The sequence below is a fragment of the Gorilla gorilla genome, chromosome 16 (genome assembly GCF_029281585.2).
Source record: "Gorilla gorilla gorilla isolate KB3781 chromosome 16, NHGRI_mGorGor1-v2.1_pri, whole genome shotgun sequence".
Taxonomy (NCBI): Eukaryota; Metazoa; Chordata; class Mammalia; order Primates; family Hominidae; genus Gorilla; species Gorilla gorilla.
In genome coordinates this window covers 53,090,247-53,114,333 of record NC_073240.2, presented here as the reverse complement: position 1 = coordinate 53,114,333, position 24,087 = coordinate 53,090,247, and the positions used below count along the sequence as shown (strand labels likewise).

Genomic DNA, 24,087 nt, shown 5'->3' with positions numbered 1-24,087 from the left:
TGTAGAGTCCACAGCTAGAATGAAAAGTGGCTCGTTGACAAGGTTGCAAAGTCAAATTTCTCTACCATATCTTGTTTCTCTATGTACTGAGTGACAGATATTGCTGGAATTTTCCTATATAGCACAACCCTTTTAGAACTTCTGGTCACAGGCTTAAGAGAGACAAAGTTTGAGCAGTAAGTCAGGAACTTCCTGAATGCTGGTGGCCCAAATCTGATCCCATTCCCCAAGTGCCACTTTTTAGCTAAGGTAGTCAGAATGAGGGAAGAACTGGTGACTTACTACCCAGGAGAGAAGCATACTAAGAAGCCTTTCTTCTCTTGGATTAGTTAATTTGATCAAGTTACCTCATTTGCTAAAAGTTCACAACCATACCATGTAAGTCCTGAGATACCAGAGCACACAGATAGCATTATTTGATGTAAACACTTGGGTCTTTGAAAGTTATTACTTATGGGTCTTAAAAATCTGAGTATGGCCCTTTATAAAACAGAAAGATTTTATTCCTTTCAGAGAAAGAGAAAAAAGAACCTCTTTGTAAAACAGGTACTAAAATATTTACAAAACATAGCTAAAAAAAATACTCTGTGGTTTTAATGGGAAAGATTTTTAAAATTCAATAAAATGTAAACTTTATTAGTATATTTCATGAGATTATAGTTGGTCTTCTCAGAGGAAGCATTTATAAACTTACAAAAGGATAGCATTAAGAGAAAAGTGGTATTTTTTTTAAGGATTTTTAAAATACACATTGAAATTCAGAAACAAGCATTTGTAAGTCTCTAATTGGCATTGAAGTTATCTTGGAACTTGTCTTTAAGATCATGGTATTTGAAGTGTATTTTATTAAGTCTGTTTCATTGCAAGGCCTGAGCTTAGATCATGTTTACTAAAGAATCAGACATATACTATTTAGACAAATATGTGGTCCAAAAGCTTTTGAGTTGAATTTTATGTGGAAATGTTTCCATTTAGACAAAGCCACTGGGTTCTGAAGTATATTGTCTTTTAGAGGCTACACAGCAGGGGTTCTTTTTTTGCTTTAAGTTCTGGGATACATGTACTGAATGTGCAGGTTTGTTACATAGTTCCATGTGTGGAACTATGTTCCATTGTGGTTTGCCAGCAGTGATTCTTATCTCTTACTCTTGTCTAGAAAGACAGAGTAGTTGAATAGAAGAAGATTTTGAAATTACATTGCTTGTCAGACAGATTTGACTAAACGGAGAAAATTAAAAAGAAAATTAAAATGTTGGCAAAAAAGTTATTCTTATATAAAATAATTAATAATTCTGACCTGCCAGATGTTTATTTCAAAAGCTTAAGTACTATGTTATATTATACTAGAGGAAAAGAGAACTGAATGTGAGAAAAAAAACTTAATTTTGCTGAAGCATGTAATCTGAATACTACCTTCTTTTTCTGAGTTTTTAATGAAAAAGTGAACTTTATGTCAGACTTTCAGTGTTTTGGGGCATCTGCTCATTGTAACTAGTCAAGAAGTAGTAGAAAGAATGGCTTTGTACATTCCATTAAATAGGTGCCTGGTTATTTTTCTAATGCTGTATATACTATATTATATACTTTATAAAATATATATATATTTTTTTCACATAATGTAAAACACATATATGGCCCATCAGTGATTTTATTTACAGGGCCGTGACGTTGTAGAATCTTCCCACCTTTGTAGTAGAGTGCTAGTGTTTCTCAGGAGAAAAACTGAAGGTACCTCTTCTCAACTACCTGGGCCAAACTCCCCTCTGCAGTTACATGAGGTTGGGGCTGATGCTTTGGTGGGTCACAGGTATGGTGGAGCACATAACCACTGCCCCCCAGTTATACCAAATAAATGTGTTTTATGTCCAAAGCTTTTGAGTTGAATCTTAATGCGTAAATGTGTTATTTCCCTCTCAGAATACAATGACAGATTCCACAATACTTTTGGAAGATGTACAAAAAATGAAAGATAAAGGTGAAATAGCACAAGCATACATTGGTTTGAAAGAAACAAATAGGTAAGTTGATCCTTCTTTTATTCATTTTGGTTTAATTATATTGATCTTTAGCCTTCAAGCCAGCCTCTTGTACAGTAAAAGTGTTCATACATTCCTTTATATTAAACATTAACTGGCCTTCAAAGGGAATCCAAGGTTTCCAATGTATTTCTAGTTAAGATCTTCATTATAATATAAGGTAATAGTGTTGACAAAAGGTGTCAGGGAAAATGTGCTTTAAATCAAAGCAAGATTTTAAAAATATTTAATGTCTTAGCTTTAAGGGGCTGCCTTGAGAAGAAAACTACCTGCTCAGGTCATACAATCTTAGGTAGTCACTTTCATTTGTTATTCAGGATGGTTATTTGTGAAGGTTTGTAGGGGCAACTGCAGTTTTCAATATTTGAAACTTAAGAGTGAAAAGAAGTGATGAGGTATCTGGAATCACTCAGTGTTGGCCATGTAACTCTAAAAGGGCACCATGACTTCTAGGATAGAAGAATGAAGGCTCATATCTGGAATTCCCCTTGGCCTTACTACCACCCTCCTTCCCAGCAAAGCCTTAGTCTATTGGTCTGGGTCTCTTGATGGATAGTTTCAGGATTGGTAAACATACATACTTTATAAACTGAAGAATATTGCCATACAAAAAGAAAGGTGCAGTCAGCCCTCAATATCCATTGGATCCATATCTGTGGAGTCAACCAATGGAGGATGGAAAATATTTTTTAAATTACATTTGTACTGAACATGTACAGACTTTTTTCTTATTTCTTTTCTTTTTCTTTCTTTTTTTTTTTGAAATGGAGTTTCCCTCTTTCGCCTAGGCTGGAGTGAAGTGGAGCAATCTCAGCTCACTGCAACCTCCGCCCCCCAGGTTCAAGCGATTCTCCTGCCTCAGTCTCTCCAGTAGCTGGGATTATAGGTGCCCACCACCACACCCGAACTAATTTTTGTATTTTTTTTTAGTAGAGATGGGGTTTCACCACGTTGGCCAGGGTCGTCCCGAGCTCCAGGCCTCAGGTGATCCACCCGCTTCGGCCTCCCAACGTGCTAGGATTACAGGCATGAGCCACTGCGCCGGGCCCTATCATTATTTCTTAAACAATACAGTATAACAATTATTTACAGAGTATTGTAAGTAGTCTAGAGATTACATATTACAAGTTTTTAGGTATTATAAGTAATCTAGAGATGATTTAAAGTGTACGGAGGATGTACATGGTTATATGCAAATAGTATGCACATTTTATATAAGGGATTTGAACATCTGTGGATCTTGCTATCCAAGGGAGGACCTGGAACCCAACGGATATTGAAGGATGACTGTGCTTCTTATCTTCTTTTATGGACAAGGGTGGAGAATGCTTATAAAAGTATTTGGTACTTAAATTTTAATTTATCAGTTTAAATTATAAACATATGTTATATCTAAGAATGTGTTAATATAGAAAGAACTGTATTGTATCACAATGTCCTTCCATCCACTTAGCTATTCTATCACCAGTGTGCCTACTTCATGCCAGGCCTTGTGCCACATACTGGGAATACAGTAATAAGCAAGATAAATGCGGTTCCTACTCTCACTGAGATTATAGGCTGCTGGGGAGACAGCTGAGAGGGTTTGGACTTTATTCCAAAGATAATGGAATCCTCTGAAAGGTGTTAAGTAGGAGAATGGTGTGATGAGATTTGATTTTTGGAAAGCTAGCCCTGGCTGTTATGTTAGAGAATAGACTGCAGTAGAACAAAATTGGAAGCATAAAGGCCAGAGAGTATTCCTGTAACCCAATGATTGTGGTGACTTGGGCTTGGCTGGTGGCAGTTAGGATTGACAGAAATGGGACGTTTTGAAAGATACGTAAGAAGACAAAGTCAGAAAGCTGTTTGGTTTATTGAATGTGTGGGCGAGGGATGGAGAAGCCTGAAGGTGACTCCGTGGTTTCTGCTATCTTGGTTAGGTGTGGTGATACCGTTTTGTGATCGTGGGACTGGAGTGTGGGGAAATGCACAGTGAAGATGATCAGTAGATTTATACATATGGATTTAAGGAGCCGGGAAAACATCCAGAGAAAGAAATCTATTAGGCAGTTGAGTATATAAATCTGTAGCCAGGAGAGATGTGTATACTGAGATATAAATTTTGAAGTCATCAGAGTATAATAATACAATGGAAACCATGTAAATAGGTGAATTCTCTAGAGAGATATGAACTCTCTAGATGTAAAGTAGAAGACAATGCCTGGAATTTGGGTTATGTAAACATAACAACAATATAGCAGGAGTAAGAACCTGGACTCCAGAGTCAGTGCTGGGATCCACTACTTACCAGCTGTGTAACCTCTATGGGTATCTTACTTCTAAGCCTCTGCGTCTTCCTCTGCAAAGTGGCAAAGGACTTGTTGGGTTACTGGGGAAACTGAATTAGTACATGTGGAAAGAATGTAGAACAGCATCTGACACTGAGCAAACACTCAAAAAATATTATTTTTATATTCTAAGTGGAAAATAAATGATTACTAACATTATCATTACTAATTACACGTTTTTAATAAGATGTGATACATCTCTAATATAGCAGTTTTTCCAGGCATACAATTAATTTTTGACACAAAAAAGCTTTTAAAAATCATGTCATAAAAGCTGAGAACCTTGGACATGTTCTGATTTATGTTACTGCTATAAGAATTTTTAAAACTGGTTTTTTAATGTGGGAAATTAGGTTTTATTAAGCTAAAAACGTTCCTACCTAGAAGACTTAAAAATTCATCTTGAAAAATAATATGAAGTTTGCCACACAAAGACAGTAGCTGAAGTTTTCATTCTATGTGTGTCATAACCTCTAATACAATATGTGATGTATTAGATCACTTTGCTAACTGAATAAAACATCAAAAACAGAACCTCTTTCTCACCTTCCAGTCATTTCTTATTTTGCAGGTAAAGTAGCTCTACATCCTTGATTATTTTGCTTTAATTTCTACCCATTTACATGTGATGCTACATGTTACTCATTTTTAAAAATTAACCAAAAATAATTTTTGTGGTAATGTCTTAAAGTTGTCATAATGAATAAAAACAAACTTATAAAATGTTGAAATACTGCGTGCTGCTGTTGACCATAGTCACCTCATCAGCATCCTGTATCCTTTTGTGTTTTGCATTGTTGTTCCTTTTGCATGGAAGATCATCTGCTCTGGATTACCATGAGTTGAATGAGGATGGAGAGCTGTGGCTGGTTTATGAAGGGTTAAAACAAGCCAACAGGTTATATTTGTCTCCTCAAAATGGAATGTTATTAATTTGTTGTTTTTCTTACTAACAGTGACCTCCTGACTTTCACCCCTGTATTTCTTGTGCATTGATTGCCTTCTTGGGTAAATTAGTGTTAGTAATTGTGTAATTTGTCCAAAGCTTTTCGGTAAAACTGAGAACATTCAGCCAAACACCTTTTTTTTTTTCTTTTTTAGACGGAGTCTCACTCTGTTGCCTAGGCTGGAGTGCAGTGGTGCGATCTCAGCTCACTGCAACCTCTGCCTCCTGGGTTCAAGCAATTCTCCTGCCTCAGCCTCCTGAGTAGCTGGGATTACAGGCATGCACCAACACGCCTGCCTAATTTTTTGTATTTTTAGTAGAGACGGGGTTTCACCATGTTGGTCAGGCTGGTCTCGAACTCCTGACCTCAGGTGATGCGCCCACCTGAGCCTCTCAAAGTATTGGGATTACAGGCGTCAGCCACCACACCCGGTCCAAACACCTTCTTTAAAAACCTTCACTACAAGATACTATTAAAGCTAAAATTGAATGGTGGTGAATATAAGACACTTCCCTTCAGACACTAAAATTTGTGAATCTCTCTCTTCCAGGAGTTAAAAGAAAAACATAATCTTTCAATTAGGGCACAAACTATTGGGGGAGAGATTAAGATTTATTACTGAGACAGTGGCTTCTCATATCCTATAGATAGATCTACAGGATATATGTGTCTATGGCAATGTGGCTACATTTTTCTTTTCTTTTTTTTGACACAGGGTCTTGCTCTGTCACCCAGGCTTGAGTGCAGTAGCATGATCACGGCTTAATTCAGCCTTGACCTCCTGGGCTCAGACGATCCTCCTGCCTCAGCCTCCTGAGTAACTGGGACTGTCACAAGCATGTGCCACCACACTCAGCTAATTTTTTTATTTTTTGTAGAGACAGGGTTTCACTTCGTTGCCAAGGCTGGTGTCAAACTCCTGGGCTCAAACAATCCTGCCTCGGCCTCCCAAAGTGTTGGGATTACAGATTTGAGGTACTGCGCCCAGCCTACCTTCTTATATATTATTATCATGCTGTCTAAAAGCAAGATGAAATGCATGATTTGGCACTCTGTGTGGTTATTATGAAATTCACATTTGTGAAACAGCAAATCAGGAGAGTTTTCTGCATTGCTATAGCTCAGAATAATTACCCAAATTCAACTCGTTAAATGTGTTCAGAGGAGAGAAAATAAAATTGAAACAGCAGCACCTTTCTAACACAGACATTCATCTGCTCTAGTGATATTTGTCTTTAAAATCTCATTAAAATTCCATTTTAGTGATTAAATTTTTAAAATACTCAAATGTTTGTTCAAGGGGCTTCTGCTTATTCTGCTTTGTTTGTTCTCATCATTAACGCTTGTCATTAACTTTGGGGTGTTATTGCTGCAGATCTTTTTGAAATGTTTTAATCACTAAAATATTTTTAGTCCACTGTTAACAGTTTGCTTGCAATGGCATCATTAAGTTTTACCCAGCAGTTGGCAACCAAGGGACTGGAATAAAAGAATGTCTTTTCTTTATTCACATTAGTTAGTTCTTAACCATAACTTTGCATTTGGAAGAGAGTGACTGTAGAAGCAGGGGTGCGTGGCAAAGGGAGGATGCTCTGACTCTGGTGTTCTCACTGCCAATGCCTGGTCTGCCCTGTGGGCACAGCTGGCTGTATGTTTGCTTGGAAAAGCAATAACCACTTTTTTGGTCCTATTAATATTTGTGTTCTAAAACCACATCTTGTTAGGATTCTGTTTCTGATATGTAAGTTTATGCGGAGAGAGAAGATGACAGATCTAAAATATATATAGGAAATTTCAGAACTATTTGTGTGGATTTGGGTAAATCTGTATATATAAGGCTGGAGTGGTGTTCCAGCCTTTCTGTCTTTCAGAATAGGAGTAGAATGTAATTCCCTCTGCCTGGAATTAGTAACTGTAGTTCTGAAGGCACATTTAGTTAATTTGGAAGTTTATAATGTTGGCCTTTATAGTGCAGAGTTGTTTTGTGGCAAAGGTGTACTGTCTTTGCCAATTTAAATGCTAATTTATAAATGCAAATGCAAGGCAAATTAAAGCTGTTTTTTTCAATTGATTTTTTTTTTTTACATCCTCATTTCCTATGACCCTCTTTTTTTTTTTTTTGAGACGAAGTTTTGCTCTTGTTTGTTGCCCAGGCAGGAGTGCAATGGTGCAATCTCAGCTCACTGCAACCTCTGCCTCCTGGGTTCAACCAGTTCTCCTGCCTCAGCCTCCTGAGTAGCTGGGACAAAAGGCATGCCCCAACACGCCTGACTAATTTTTTGTATTTTTAGTAGAGACGGGGTTTCACTATGTTGGCCAGGCTGGTCTTGAACTCCTTATCTCAGGTGATCCGCCTGCCTCAGCCTCCCAAAGTGCTGAGATTACAGGCGTGAGCCACCACACCCAGCCTCCTATGAACCTTTCAAGAGAACTAAAACTCTCCTGTTTCTTAGGGCCTCTGAGAACTTTATATAATGCAGAAAGACACAAATGTGAGAGCACCCGTTTCTATTTCTGCTTCTTGTTTTAGTTTCTTGACTTTAATCAAGTCAGAAGATACACAGATACTAAAGAATATCTGCTTTTCCTACTCTTGCAAGTGAACACGATGCCTTACATCCGTTAGGCAGCGACTCGGGGTGTCATCTCCCCTTCCGACCCATGTGTCCTCTCCACAGGCTCCTGGAATCCCAGCTGCAGTCACAGAAGAGGAGCCATGAGAATGAGGCCGAGGCCCTCCGTGGGGAGATCCAGAGCCTGAAGGAGGAGAACAACCGACAGCAGCAGCTGCTGGCCCAGAACCTGCAGCTGCCCCCAGAGGCCCGCATTGAGGCCAGCCTGCAGCACGAGATCACCCGGCTGACCAACGAAAACTTGGTAAGGAGAGCTGCCGGGTCCACATGCTTCTTAACCTAGCCTGCCCGACAGTCTAGTTTCTTTTTGATCAAACAAGGGTTTTTCTTGCTGGGAAAAACTCACCCCTCTGTACTTGTTACCCCTCTTACTCCAGCAGAGACAGACTAAGGAAAATACAAATATTTTGGTAGGAAGGAAAAAGGCACAGGTTCTCTTTATCACGGAGGGCTGCGTGCTCTTAGACCTGCCCTGGAGGCAGACAACCACCTGGGTGCAGGCTGGGCTTTTGATGGCCTTGAAGCTCAGGTGATCTGCTTCCTCCATTTCAGCTGCAGATCCTCTGCCATCCTAGGTTTATTATGTGATTGTCACAACTGAGACTGGGGACAGGCTTCCTTTACCTTTGGTCCCCAAGCAGCCACTGAGGCCATCCCAGGCTCCACCTCTAGCAGACGAGTAGGGTTAGAGTTGAGGATGAGAAAGGCGGTTGGCAAAACTAAGCCGGGGTGTTTGGTTGATGTTGGATGGAGCTCCCAGGTCAGGGAGGTGTGTGTTAGGATTCAGGTTTACATATTTTCTGTTCTTTTAAACAGAACTTGTGTAACAAGTGAGGAAATTGTCTTTTTCCTTGTCAGATTCTAAACCCTGGCATGGAGTCTGTTTTCTTTTCTTTTTTTTTGCCTTGTTCCTTTTTTTTTTCTTTTGCCAAAAATATTTTCTAAAATATTTCTTTCTCAGTCACATAATAACTTTTATTACTGATTTACAGTTTTTTGACAAATATATTTACTATATTAAAAATCCTTAAAAAGTGATAATTTCACATTTCTATGTAAAGTCTATATTGTAGTGCTAGCCTGATTTTGAGAAAAGTTGTTTAGGATTGGTGGTGATTTGTGTCTTTTTTAAATTAACATTTTTAATGACCTATAATAAAATAGTATGAATTTTCTCTGAAGATTTAACAATCTGAATTATCCCTCCATTACTCCATTTGTGATAATTTACATTACAAACAGTTTTCTAGTGTCATTTATTCAACTATCTTTTATATGAATTAGAAGCAAAACACAAAGGTATTCTTTTCACAGTCTGTCTGTATGAGGCTCCACCATGGGAATGAGGGAGGAGGGTGGGGGCAGTGTGTGGGCTCTTTCCAAAGTGATTGAAATCTCACTAATTTGTGGGGAAAATTTTCTGAATCATGAAATATTTTTGAAGTGTTATTTTACAAAGCTCAAGTATACTGTTGCTTAAATTAAACTAACAATGCTTTGATGACTAAGTATTACCAAATATACTGAATAATATAATAAGTTGATTGATTGGCATACAAATTCTGTGCTTTAAATTATTGTTTTAAAATACAAGGTGAAATCGTGAAATAAAGATGCTTCTGGGAGGCAGATTTCCAGGGTTTTTTCACTAAGTTGGTCAGACATTTCTCTTGCAACCTTGTTTGCAATATTAATTTTCTTGGCAATTTTTCATAGCTAATACAAAAAATAGACTAAGCCCTTATATTCTAAGCTAATAGAGCCCAGTTAATGAATTTGAGTTTGGGGAAAACCCTTTGTAGGTCAGCTGCTTCTCCTGCCATCACACTGACTACTAATTCAGGAGGATGGATTCAAACATAAGTACAGGAAATGATAGACTTTTTCAAAATCATTGTTTTCTCAATCTTAATTGTGCATTTCTATAAGAAACACTTGAGTGGGATATTAAAGCCCAGCAGGAGACCTGGGCTTAGTGCTCTTGAAACTCTACCTTGCCCACCTACCTACCACCAACACAAAACACAAAAATGATTTTTCTACCTCATCTAGTGAACAGGCTTCACAGGCCTCCCCCATGCTGTCTTTCAGCGAAAGAAGACGCACAGCTTCCCACCAGCCTCTCCAACTTCACAAGCTAACATTGCTATTATTCTCACTTTTATTATATTTACCTCCCCTATTCTTGCCACTGCTGCTGGCAGCAAAAAAAAAAAAAAGTGCAGCAAGTTGTGAGCATCATGTGTTGGGGAGGCTGGGAGTAAAAAGGCAGGAGGTTGGAGGAGGGAAATGACAGCCTTATCTGGGCCTGCTAAGTGATGGCATCCTGGCCACAGCCTCTTTCCTTTGTTCACACAAGAAACATCTGTACATATATAATTAGAATAATCTATACTAGAAAGATAAAAGGGTAATGGAAGGTGACAAATCAGAGCCTTTCAAGTATATATAGTTTCACTATTTGTATTTTAAAATATTTTAAAATTGATTTTGGTGAAAGATAGCATTTCCCTCAAACACACAGACAAAAACAAATATCCATTGTGCCTGTTTTTTCAGTATTTTGAGGAATTATATGCAGATGACCCTAAGAAGTATCAATCATATCGGATTTCCCTTTACAAACGGATGATTGTATGTAAAACCATAGTGCTTTTCTGCTGTCTTCCTTGCTACTTATAGCCCTCTGTAACTGAAGAGCACACTGCTGCCTGCCCCCTCCCAGGAAGTCTCTTCAAAATTTTCACGAAACCTGTTTCTCCCCACAGCTGTCTTTTAGCCAGTGGTGTCACCTCTGTCAGTGTCCTGAGTCCATTGTCACGTTTGGTTTGTTATTAACACTAGGCTTACAGTGTGATGGAAGCAAAATGTGATTTGAAAGGTCACGTAAAATCCAAGAAGTACAACTTAACACTTTGAAGAGATAGCAACTGTTCCCTTGAATGGTTGGCCTAGTAGCTAAATCTACTCCTGTCTAAACTGGAAAATGAGTATTTGTTTTGGAATGCCTTTCTTCTCCATAACCTGAATAACAGACCACACACATTGCTGACTCATAGCCCTTCTAAGCTGTTACTGAGCCTACTGTTGTCCACTTTCTTTTTGATTGAGTTTTTAACCATGTCTGTCATTTGAGCAAATTCTTTATTAAATAGCCAATAATCATGGACTTTTTTTTTTACCTTCCTCCTTAAGTGTACTGCTTTTGTTTCTGTTTTTGCATAAAGCATTCATAAATACCCCTTTCTTCTGTATAAGCAAAATTATATCACCTGCAAGATTTTATAGATGCCTTATGCCACTTGCCACTTTGGTCCTAGGTAAGCAGACCACTCTTTATCCTGTTCTTTGTGATTATTTTTTTCAACTTATCTTTTAATTCCCAAAACTTCTGAACTATTCTTAAGTTTCCGGGCTAATTTTAGAATTTCATAGGGTGGCTCTCATAGAGACAGTGCTTCACACATGGGGAGTGTCAGTTCCTACCTAAGTTCAACCATTCTTTCCACAAACCTTTTTGTGCATTCATCAAAATTTATTTTTGCCTAGTCAGTCCTCCTTTAAAAGAAAGCATTCTACTGGAATACCAATACATTCTACAAAGCATTCAGTTGATTTTCCCACATGGAGTCTACTGGAAAGACTCTGCAGTGAGCCTGCTGTCCATCACGCTGTAAAGGATTTTACTGCGTTGTATATTTTAACATATGGCTTTTATTGTAGCTGCATTTCCCATGCCTGCCAATTTTAGCCAGGTGGTGGCTCCACCAATGAGCTCTTCTGGAGCTTTTATGTAAAACTAACGTGTTGTTTCTGTGATATTGTGTCTATTTTCCTTTGATGCATTTTAGAAGGCCTGTTTCGATTTTTCTAATATATTTCTCTTTTTGATCTTTAGGATTTGATGGAACAACTTGAAAAACAGGATAAGACGGTCCGTAAACTGAAAAAACAACTGAAAGTATTTGCCAAAAAAATTGGTGAACTAGAAGGTATTTAAACCTTTTTTTCAAGACGGTCACTGAGTCTTGGTTTGAGTCTTGGCCTAAAGACTAGGCTATATTAGTGGCCTAATAGAGGTTTGCATGCAAATATTAGGGATAATAACAAAATATGACTTTTGGCAAACCTAACCTCTTTTGAGTAGAAATTTACATTTTTAGATGAGGAAAAATGTTCTTTTCATGGGTAGTAATAATTTACAGATTTTACTCTGTAAGCATCTAATGAATATCTTCTATATGCCAGACAACGTGCTAGGCAGTATAGCATAGGAGTTAAGAATGTGGATTCTGGAGTCAAGCTTCTTGGGTTCAAATCTTAGCTCTTCTACTTATTAATCATATGATATTGGGCAAGTTTCTGAACCTCTGTATGCCTCTGCTTTCCCATCTGTTAAATTAGAAAGATAATAGCATCTATCTGACATGGTTTATAAGGATTGAATGAGCTATTAGGTTGGTCCAAAGGCAATTACTTTTAATGGCAGGAACTGCAAATGCCTTTACATCAACCTAATAAGTATATTACACTTAGAAAAGTTACTGACGCATAGTAAAAATGCTTCATGCGACTTAGTTATTAGTCGCTATCATTATTCTTAGTATTAGGGATACTAAGATGAGTATGATAGAGTCTGTCCTCAAAGAACTTACAGTCTAATGGAGGAAAAATAGAGAAGTAAAAAAAATATGAATTATGATGATAAAGAAATAAGATTTTTAAAAACATCTCATGATTTCTATATGATGATGATGAAAAAATTCCTTGAGAAATAACCAAATATCAGTTGTTGTTATTATTTATATACAAATGGATCTTATCTTTTCTATTAGTGTGTTTATGTGTTTATTTGTTAAGAGTTATAGGTACAGGGATCTAGCGGTGAACAAGACTAAAGCCAAACTCCTTTTTTTTTTTTTTTTTTTGGAGACAGAGTCTTGCTCTGTCGCTGAGGCTGGAGTGCAGTGGTGCAATCTCGGCTCACTGCAACCTCTGCTTCCCGGGTTCAAGCAATTCTCCTGCCTCAGCCTCCTGAGTAGCTGGGATTACAGGTGCATGCCACCATGTCCAGCTAATTTTTGTATTTTTAGTAGAGACAGGGTTTCACCATGTTGGCCAGGCTGATCTCGAACTCCTGACCTCGTGATCCACCTGCCTCAGCCTCCCAAAGTGCTGGGTATAGGCGTGAGCCACCGCTTCCAGCCTAAAGCCAAATTTTAAGCTTATTTCAGTGTTCTCACTACTTAAGGGATTTTGAGACACTCTTTGGAATAGCCTTCAAACGTGTGTGAACGGTTAATCATTTTCTCTCATTGTCATTCTGCATCTAATTCTTGCTTGGTTCAAACAGTGAAGATTCCCCATCACTGAGGATGTTCAAAAGAATCTATCATGATTAACTCCAAGTGTGGTTTTCATTCCTCCAACATGCCAGGCCTTGTCATAACTGCTCCTTGTGTTTGGTCATCCTGCTTCTCCTGGTTAAGTCCTGCTCAGCCTTTGAGACCAGAGTCATATGTCACATCCTCAAGAGCAGCCTTTCCTGATTACCCAGACAGACGTTATGGTTCTGCTCTCTGTGTACCAAAATTTGGCTGACATCTTTTATGGTCTTCACTATGTCATATTTTTAGCAATTTTTCTGTTTGAATTACTGGCTTCCATAATAGACTCTGAGCTTCCTGAGCATAGAAAACATCTCTGTTTCCCTTTGCTTTCACAGCACCTAGCAAGTGTCTGACCTATCTCATAATCATTCCATAAATGTTTGTTGAGTGAATGAGTAAGTTTCAGAAATATTTATAACATGGCAACATGGACATTTACTTTGTAAAGGATATTACTCTGTTGGATGTACAAATACTGAAATATTTGTTTAGAAATCAGAAAGATTATTTTATAGTCATACTTTATATATAATCCTTTAGCGTTACATGAGTCATATATTACATTAAAATTTGATCCTCCAGATCACACACTCACACACACACATGAGCTGTAATGTCTATTAGCAGAACTTAAAAATCTTTATTCAGAGAACTTTTTGCACTTTGCACCAATTATATCATGAGATGATAATCAGACAGCAGAGTATTTGTTTGAAAAAAACAGATTTTAAGTGTATTAACATGTGAGATTCTTTTTTTGTTCAACTCCTAATGATTCCTTTGCCATACTTTAGTAAATTTTGATAAACAGAAAAGCCATTCATTATTTTACATAATTTTTATTAGTTTTCTTTGATATGTATATTTTTTAGTTGAAGAGATGGGTTAGACTATTTTAAGATGTTACTAATCTTAAGCCATTGTCAATCAGAAATCAACATCATCATTTAAACTATCCAGACAGCTGTAAAGCCATAAGTAGCATTTTAGAATAGCAATTCATAGATCAAACAAAAAAGACATTATAATAGTTCTTAAGAAGAGTTACATTTTGAGTTAAGTGATACATATCTAGAGGATGAAATGAAATAGATTTATGTGACTTGGGCACTTGCTGAGTGCAGTGTACCTGCTTCTACCCCAAATAAAGAGAATCAAGGTGACACTTTTCATCCTCGTATCTGCCTGTTACACAGAAAATACAGGCACCTTCTAATAACTAAACGTTGTCTTATACTTTTCTTTAAATGTATTGCAGCACACTTAAATCTTTTTGGTTTAAAATAGCACAACTCTTGCCTCCTCCTACAAGCTACATTTAATTAAGGAGGCTTTTTAAAAAGCCAACAGAGACTTTTAAAAAAACTGCTAGCATATATAATTTTTGGCAGAAACTATATAGCTAAATGGAGAGTGTTTCAAAATTTGATATGCTTTGTGCTATATTTTCACCCATCTTAATTTTCATGGAATCAAGAAATTAAGACCTGAAAGGATTCTAGAAATCAATTAGTTATTTCATAAGAGGAAAAAACTAAGGCCTGTAAGTGACCCATGGTTGCAGCAGGTGAGATGGCAGGACCAGAACACATACCTTCTAAGGGCCACTGATTTCTCTCCTTTGTGTCAAATTTTCCCACAGAAATCTTCTACTTATTAGGAATTCATCTGATTGTCTCAAACTTGAGATCAAGATCTTCCTGGTGCCAAAAGTAAATTTTTTAAAAACTTTCCAATTTTCTTTCCTTTTTGAAGACAAAAAGGTTCCCTCAAGTTTATAAAGAATCTAGAAAATGAAACTAGAGTCTTTGTTCAGGTCTTACTAGAAGAATGGATCACTGGGCTCCTCAGTCCCTTTGTGCTGCTATAACAAAGTACTTGAGACTGGGTGATTTATAAAGAACAGAAATTTATTTCTCACAGTTCTGAAGGGTCAAGACACTGGCAAGTTCAGAGGGTCTGGTTTCTGCTTCCAAGATGGCAGGTGCCTTGTTGCTGGATCCTCTGAAGGGGACGAACTCTGTGTTCTTACATGGCAGAAGGTGGAAGGGCAAAAGGCTTAGCTAGTTGCCTCTTTATTTATTTATTTATTGAGATGGAGTTTGGCTTTCATCACTCAGGCTGGAGTGCAGTGGCGTGATCTCGGCTCACTGCAACCTCTGCCTCCGAGGTTCAAGCGATTCTCCTGCCTCAGCCTCCCAAGTAGCTGGGATTACAGGCATGTACCACCATGCCCGGCTAATTTTTTGTATTTTTAGTAGAGATGGGGTTTCTCCATGTTGGTCAGGGTGGTCTTGAACTCCTGAACTCAGGTGATCTGCCCGCCTTGGCCTCCCAAAGTGCTCCAATTATAGGTATGAGTCACTGTGCCCGGCCAACATTTTATTTTAATTAGTAGATAATATTGCTAAATCAATCAAGGTTATGTTGAACTGACATCTAAATTTCATTTGTGAGCTTTGCAAAGACTTAAGTCCCTAGGGAGAATTCAGAGGCAGAGAGAAAGTTTTTAGTGAGAGTATGGCACATTCTATCTGACATTTTTATACAGTACCAAAAATATCCTGGTTAGAGATTTTGCAAAAGGAAGGTGAAGCTTCCTTTTAAAACATAAACTTTCTTAGTAAAAATATCCATTGTATTTCACAAATTCTGAGATGCAGTGTTTCCCATTTCAACATCTCTGAAATTGGGGTGTATCTTACAATTGTTGATGGGTTATAGTTTAGTTGGCAATTTTTTTAGTGTTACATAAAATACTGTATTTCATAACCGATAGCATCATAGATTTGATAAATCAGTGGGTTTAAAATAATGCTCTTTGGGTTACATGGAGTCCAAATATGTGCATTTATTGATAAACCTAGTATGTTGAACTTGTTTTCTCCCAGTTTCCCCTTTTGGAATTGTACATGCGGCTTAAAAGTTACTAGTGGCATAGATGGCAGGGGTTTTATAATTTTGTTTTTTACATGCAGCTGCAGGTTTATGATCTGTAGAGGCCACTGTGTGCTGCTTCAGAGGTCCTTGTGGTGTTGTGTTTAAACTGACACCAGAAATTATGTAAAACCAAACAGTTTGAGTCTCCTTTTCTCTTGCATGGAAGAATATACTTTAGAGTTAGTCCCGTGGCTTTCATACTGGATCATGCATATGAAAAACTAGATTATGGGAGATGGCCATAGCCCTGATCTGTCCAATCGCAATCTGACCACTCTTTAGATATCATAGTGTTGCTGGATGGTGGTGACTTCACCTAAACCAGATTTTCAGCGCTGATAGTCCCAGTGTGTGCTGCTGCAGCATGAGGTGGACGGTGTGTCACCAGGCTCCATGCCACATAAGCAAGAGCACTGGCAGGTACTGATGTTCTCTGTGATAACCTCTTCCTGCGGGACTGGCTTCTCAGAACTAACCCAGGAAATTACCCGGAGTGACACAAGAAGCACTACTGACACCTTGTGGAGTCAGCAATATTAAGCTTTCTAATGTTTTTGCATCTGATCTGCATTTTGTTTGACAGCAATCTCAGAACTCAAACTTAATCTGCCCTTAAACAAATCTCTTAACCACTCTCCCTCCTTGTAGATAAAAGGATAAAAAACCTGGTTACTGGCGTGTATCTCCACAGTGGCTGTGGTAACTCATATGTCCCTTTACTTTTTGTTGGATTTCCCACTCAAGTCTCAATTTTGAGATGAAATTGGAGACTTTTTTTTTTAACCTTTAGCATAATTCTCTAGCTGCTGCCCTTGACAATAGTGACTATTTTTAACATCTGAAAGCATTGTAAACCAGTGGTTGTACTTCATTGATTGCAACTTTATAAGTAGAATTTTTAACATTCTATTAAAAAGAAATAAACAAAAAATAATAACATTTAGGAAATCATACTACATAGAGATGGTTTATCTGTTCATGATTTCTCTGGGAATGAGGATGGCAGGAGAAAATTAGGTCTTTGCCATATGAGGCCTTTGTGAAAAATAATACATTTTGGACCAAGTGGTATGAAGAAACACTCTTCTACCAGCTATCTGTATGTGTTTTGAACTGATTGTAATGATACATTTAAAGTAAATGTTCTTTTGCTTTTAATGGCTAAAGTCATTGAGCCAAGAGCAAGGGGGAATTGTTTCTGCTCCTTCTGCCCCTTTGTAGGATATTGATTGTTCCTCCTGTGAATTAAAGTCAAAATATGTTTAACCATTTCTGATTAGTATCAATTAATTAACAAATCTGTTAAACCACTTACTTTTTGGACATTTAATCTTATTACAAAGTAAGCCTTATTACATAAAAAAAAGTTTTGAATCATGTAAGGTTATTTGATGTTAATTTACAGTTAGGCAGGAGTGGCTTTCAGAGTAAGATTACCATATAATTTTGCCATCTGTTCACCCAATTTTAAGAGAAAAAAATTATTTTAAGAGAAGGCAATTAAGTGGCAAATATGGCAAGTTTCGGTTGTTGTAGAATGCATTCAAAATTATAGGAACTTGGAGACCTCTCATGTTTTTTATATGGAAAACATTTTCTCCTCCTTTCTTACTTCTCATAAAGTGGGCCAGATGGAGAACATATCCCCAGGACAGATCATTGATGAACCCATCCGACCAGTCAACATTCCCAGGAAAGAAAAGGATTTCCAAGGGATGCTGGAATACAAGAAGGAGGATGAGCAAAAACTTGTTAAGAACCTGATTCTGGGCAAGTATTTTCTGCATTGGATAAAAGTTCCTTCTGGCACATGGGTTAATGGTGGGAAAAACTAGTCACTAATTTTTGAGATATTCAGCGTAGGTTTCATTAGTCATCATCACATACCATGTATTCTAGTGCTGCAGTAGTGTTCTGACCACACCAAGCACTTTCAGTCCAACTGCAGGGACACATGCCTCAGACCCATCTACAAGGATTGCTCAAGATCAGGTCTTCTCAGCCTTGGCTGCACATTAGAATCACCTGGAAGCTTTGAACCATACTGATGTATCTCTCTCCCTCTTGCCCAGTTAAATCAAAATCTCTAGAGAGAAGAGCCTGGCAATGTCTAGTACTTTAAAAAAAAAAAAAGAAAAAAAAAAAAACCCTCAAGGCCAGCCTCGGGAAAATAGCAAGACCGCATCTCTCCAAAAAAAAAAAAAAATTACCCAGGCGAGGTGGTACATGCCTGTAGTCCTAGCTGCTCAAAAGGCTGAGATGGGAGGATCATGTAAGCCCAGGAGTTCAAGACTACAGTGAGCTGTGATTATACCACTGCACTCCACCCTGGGCTACACAGCAAGAGTCTTTCTCAAAAATAATAAAAAGCTTCTTAAGGGATTCTGAAGTGTAACCACAGTTGAGCACAACTGCTCTAGGCCGTTTAGGTTCCTGAATTTCAGTTTTTCCTTACTCCCCTAGAAAGGTTTGCAACTAAATAGGTCAAGGACGGCAGTGTAATAATAGGGAAGAAACAAAAAAAGGAAAAGATTCTAACAAAGGAAGGAATGGACAGAATAAATGAGATGAGAGTGGAAGAAGCATTTCAGGGCAGCACACTGCCTTTAAGATTGGGTCTGAGCCCACTGGCTTTACAAGAAAACTTTTTAGAGGGTGGTGGTAAATGATTAGAGTGTACACACCGTAAGTTGTGAAGTGAAAATCCTAAAAATCTCTCCTTTCAGCCTTTGCACAGCATTCCTCCCGCCAGGTGCCAGGGTGACAGCAATGTGATTGGCACTTATACCTGATGGAATGTTCCTGACATTAAACTTAGTCCTATATATAGTTGCACAGGTGCTTAAGTTTCAACATGAATTTCATTTAGCAAAAATGTTAAGGAGCCACTGGTTTTTAAGCATAGAATTAACAGATTTATCAATTCAGCAAATGTTTAATGAACTCTTATCATGTGCCAAGCATTTTCTAGGTAATGAGCAAAGTGAAGTACCCAGTCTTACAGAGTTTACATTCCAGGGGAGAAATAAAGAAAATAAAATAAACAAATATATGATGGAGTAAAAAGAATAAAGAGTGAAGGCAGGTATACTGGTTTGTGTAAAATTGTCAGGAAACACTCTTTGGTAAGGTGATCTTTGGACAGACACCAAAGGAAGTAAGCTAACAAGTCATGCTAATATCTGAGGAAAGAACATTCAAGGCAGAAAAACAGTAAGCACGTAGGCCCAGGGCAGGGAGCATACCTGGCATGTTTAACCAACAGCAAGGAGACCCATTTGGAGCAGAGTGAGCTGGAGTGGGGAAGGGGAATAGGGCCAGATCCTATGCTATGGTGAGGATTTTGGCTTTTATAAATGCATGACATGAGAAGCTGCTTGGAGGATTCTCAGAACAAGAGTGACGTGATCTGACCAACATTTTCCAAAAGAATGGCCCTGATTGTTGTATGGAAAATGCAGTACTGGGGAGCGAGAGATGAATTAGGGAGGCCAGTTAGGGAGCTATTGCAGCAGCCCAGCAGGAGATGATGGTGGCCTCCATGGGACATCTGTAGCTGGTAGAAGCAGTGAGAAGTAGCTGGATTTTGGATGTATTTTGTAGATAGAGCCAACAGGGTTTCTTGATGGATTGGATATGTGGTATGAGAAAAGAAAGGAGTCAAAAATGAGGATGAGGTTTGTAATCTAGGATACTGGAAGACTGGAGCTGCTATTTATTTACTCAGATGGGGGCAACTTCCAAAAAAGTAGGTTCCTTAGAGAAGCAAGAATTTGGTTTGGGAGAGGCTTAGTTTCATGTGCCTGAGCAGAGTTGTCAAGAAGGTAGTTGATAGTGAGACTGGAATTCAAGGGAAAAGTCAGCGCAGGAGATATCAGTTTGGGAGTTGTCATTATATGGACATGCCCCACACTCCAGAATTTTTCTACTTAAAGAGCTATTAAAATACACTTTTTATATTACCTACTTACCTTGAATGATTGAACTCTTACATGACAACTGTGTTTTTATATCTCACAATGCATGCCTCGTGAAAATTTTCCATGTTATATAAAATTATTATTTTTTCTTTTTTAGAACTGAAGCCACGTGGTGTAGCAGTCAATTTGATTCCAGGATTACCAGCATATATCCTGTTCATGTGTGTTCGACATGCTGACTACCTGAATGATGATCAGAAAGTAAGGTCGTTGCTAACATCAACAATTAACAGCATCAAAAAAGTATTGAAGGTCAGTTCCTGTTCAACAAAATTCTCATCATGAATTGTTAATGATGACAGAATCTGCACAGATTGATCTTCCTTCCTTAGAGTTTAGCTAAGTTGCTTGTTATTAAAACTTTCCGATTTTTATTTACTTACCTATCTATTTTGAGACAGGGTTTTGCTGTGTCACCTAGGCTGAAGTACAGTAGTGCAATCTCAGCTGACTGCAGCCCCAGTGCAATCCCAGGCTCAAGCAATCCTCTCAGCTCAGCCTCCCAAGTATCTGAGCCCACAGTTGTACACCACCATGCCCAGCTAATTTTTTATGTTTTGTAGAGACAGGGTCTCACTATGTTGCCCAGGCTGGTCTCCAGTTCCTAGGCTCAAGTGATCCTCCCCCTTCAACTTCCCAAAATACTGAGATTACAGGTGTGAGCCACTGCACCCAGCCACTTTTCAGTCTTGAGTGAAAACTTCCACTGGAAGAAACATTCTTCCTTGAACATGTCTATCTGGCTTCTTTCAAAACAGGGCTCAAGTTGAACAGTAATCAAAATTAACTTGACATAACTGCATTTTAATTGTGCAGTAAACTAAGTTTATTCATGGACAGATATAGTTTGAGGTTTTACTTAGAACTAAACAATATTTAGTAGAGTTCATATATACAGGGAACGTGATGCTGAAATTAAAATAGATGTTAAATAAGTTTAAGATATGGCTCATTCATATAAAAAGATGTCTGATAAAACATTACAATTTTTCTTCCAACTTTTTCTCCACCTCACCCCATAATTTTCCCTGTTACCTAAAATGCCTGGTTCCATGTGGGAAGCAACACACAGATGCTAATCAGAGAAGAGACAGCCAAGTTATATAACTGAGCAGAAAGCCTACACAACTCAGTAGTCACTGAGTCACCTTGCATAATCCCTCTCTTGACTCCAGAGAAACAGTGAGCACAGGCTTAGTTTTAACTCAGTGTTGCTGTGAGGAGCTAAGATCATATGTTCCAGGTACTTTGCTTTCAGATTATCAAACTTAACGAGAGCTTTTAGGGTAAAGATAAGTGGATAGTCAACATGCCAGTGGACTCTTTCAAATCTAAGACTTCTTTTATGAACTTAAAAAAAAATTAGGTAAAACATACATAACATAAAATTTGCCATATTCACCATTTTTAAGTGTACAGCTACGTGGCATTAAGTGTGTTCACATTGTTGCACAGCCATCACCATCATCCATCTCCAGAGCTTTTTCATTCTCCCCAACTGAAACACAGTACCCATTAAACACTAACTCCCCATTCCTCCCTCCCTCAGCCCTGGGGAGCGAACTTTTGATAAATGCTGGTTCTCTGTTGGTCCCTATTGTGCAGATACTTTCTGTAGTTAACATTCTACAGTGGTTACTAAAGCATGGAGTTTCTAAAGATTTAACATTTAAAAATTGATGAATGTCTTCCCAACATAATTCATTTTATTTTTAGTGTGTTGATGCAATATTGTACTTAGATAAACTACAAGTTTTGCTACTTCTTAGGCCAACTCCTAGAGAGAGAAAAAACTAAATCATAAAGTTTTCTTTCTCTCTTAATAATTGCAAGAAGATACTTATCTGGTTTGACTATTGTACCAAATTCTGTAAAGATTAAAAATGAGTGGGCACTAGAACACAACACTCTTTAATACCATTTAAAATTAAAGTGCATTTGTCTCACATCCCAGTTTTGAATCGTATGTTTGTGTTGCATACCTGTTTCAACTTTGGCAACTGGTTTTTTGCCATCGGCCCTAAGCAGCATAACTAGCCAAAGATATGCAGAGAATCCATACAGTTTTTAGCTTATGATCATTTCTAATAAATCAAAAACTGCAAATAGCTTTGAGTTCAACTTGTTTTCTCTATGGGATAGAGTAGGAACTAACATGGATTTATTAATTTTGATCAAATACAGCTTGTTTATTGCAAAAAATACTACTTCGGCAAACTCAATCTAGTAACCTCTTAGGTAAAGAGTTGGCATTCTATTTTAATATTTTTTTTAATTTCCAAAGAAGCAAATGTTCTTTTATTTTGAAGTAATATAGAGTATCTCATTTTCATGTGGACAGAGGATACCCTTAGTGTTCAAATTGTATTTGTTGAGTTATTTTGTTTAAAAGTGGGCTGGGTGCTGTGGCTCACACCTGTAATCCCAGCACTTTGGGAGGCAGAGGCGGGAGGATTGCTTGAGCCCAGGAGTTTGAGACCAACCCTGACAACATTGCGAGACCTTGTCTCTATAAAACAAAAAAATTAGCCCAGCATGGTGGCATGTTCCTTTAGTCCCAGCTACTTGGGAAGGTGAGGTAGGATGATCGCTCGAGCCTGTGAGGTCAAAGCTGCAGTGAGCCATGATCACGCCACTGCACTCCAGCCTGGGCAAGAGTCTCTGTCTCAAAAAAAAAAAAAAAAAAAAAAGTGGGGGGCTTAGCAAAGGCTAGAGCCCACTAATGAAAACAGATGCTGGATTATTTCTAGAATGAAGTCTTCTCCTTAGGTTTTAATCACCTTTATCTGGTAACTCTTCAGTATAGGTGCCGTTACATCCAGCTGGTACTATTCTGAGGATCTCTGCAGTTTGACTTGTGTAGACGTCAGTGAAGACAGTCTAGATTGGTGCTTTAGTGACACTCTCCCATAGCCCGACAGTGACCAGCACAGTTTCCCAATCTGCATTCATTGTCTTTGTCAGTTTAGCCCAGAGCCTCCACTAGGAACAGTTGTAATCCAGATTTTTGGAAGAGGCAGAGTTATTTTTAGTCAAATCTACACTTAAGCTATAGGATGATTTTCTGTGTTTGGGAAAGCAATAAAATTGTATTTACTGGCAGTAAATAATTAATTTAATTTATTTTATTCACAATCCTCCTACACTGGAAGACTATATACCTAGGTCTTTCAGATATTTACTTAGTGGTAAAGTCAGGACCTGAACTCAGTAATTCTGTCTCAGCTGAAAAGACTTAGTTAGGTTTGATATCCTCTAGGATTTTTTTCTTAAAGTCTTTTTAGGGGAATATTCTACAAAATTTAAGGGCGTTTTGTACTTTCTTAAAAAGGTGATTTTATTTACGTAAAAAAAAATGATATAATGAGAAACCCATCTTTCCCCATGATATATCCTGTGCACTTTTACTGCATAAAGCCGCTACTAAGAAACCAAAGGCAGATATTCTCATACAGCTTCTAAGAACCTGGGTTTTGTTGTGATATAGTAGTAGAGTTATAGGAATAAATGATTTCATGCAAAAAAAAAAAATTAGCTTCTAAGACCATTTAATGCTAGGCACCTGTCCTAGGTAAACTATTTTGGTTTTCCTTTGCAAGGTTTTCTGAGAAAAAGTGCAGGCAAACATTGATATTTCTGTGACTTCCCATATACAAACTGGGATTAGTTCATCCAAATGGTTTAGTTTACAAATGCATAGTCCTTCCAAGTATGTCTGCCATGAAGCCCCTGGGAATTATTCCCAGCCCTCACATCTTTTTCAGGCACAATGAGTCTCTCTTCTTCCTGCCACGGTGGCCCAGTCCTGGTGAAGAGCCAACCAGCTTTCCC

The 24,087-nt window shown here is 38.0% G+C and overlaps 1 protein-coding gene across 6 annotated transcripts in view; it reads left to right on the top strand.

The window, feature by feature from the left end:
* The window catches only part of MYO5A (myosin VA), a 228,319-nt gene that overhangs the window by 187,240 nt on the left and 16,992 nt on the right, over window positions 1-24,087 (top strand). For 3 of the 6 annotated variants that reach the window (XM_055363022.2, XM_063698553.1, XM_055363027.2), the window contains 7 exons: window positions 1,918-2,018; window positions 5,184-5,264; window positions 7,992-8,190; window positions 10,506-10,580; window positions 11,845-11,938; window positions 17,900-18,046; window positions 20,354-20,508. In XM_055363022.2, coding sequence (XP_055218997.1) covers window positions 1,918-2,018; window positions 5,184-5,264; window positions 7,992-8,190; window positions 10,506-10,580; window positions 11,845-11,938; window positions 17,900-18,046; window positions 20,354-20,508 — 852 coding nt within the window. The remainder of the gene's footprint in view (window positions 1-1,917; window positions 2,019-5,183; window positions 5,265-7,991; window positions 8,191-10,505; window positions 10,581-11,844; window positions 11,939-17,899; window positions 18,047-20,353; window positions 20,509-24,087) is intronic. The other 3 variants (XM_055363024.2, XM_055363023.2, XM_055363025.2) reach the window with 3 other exon arrangements.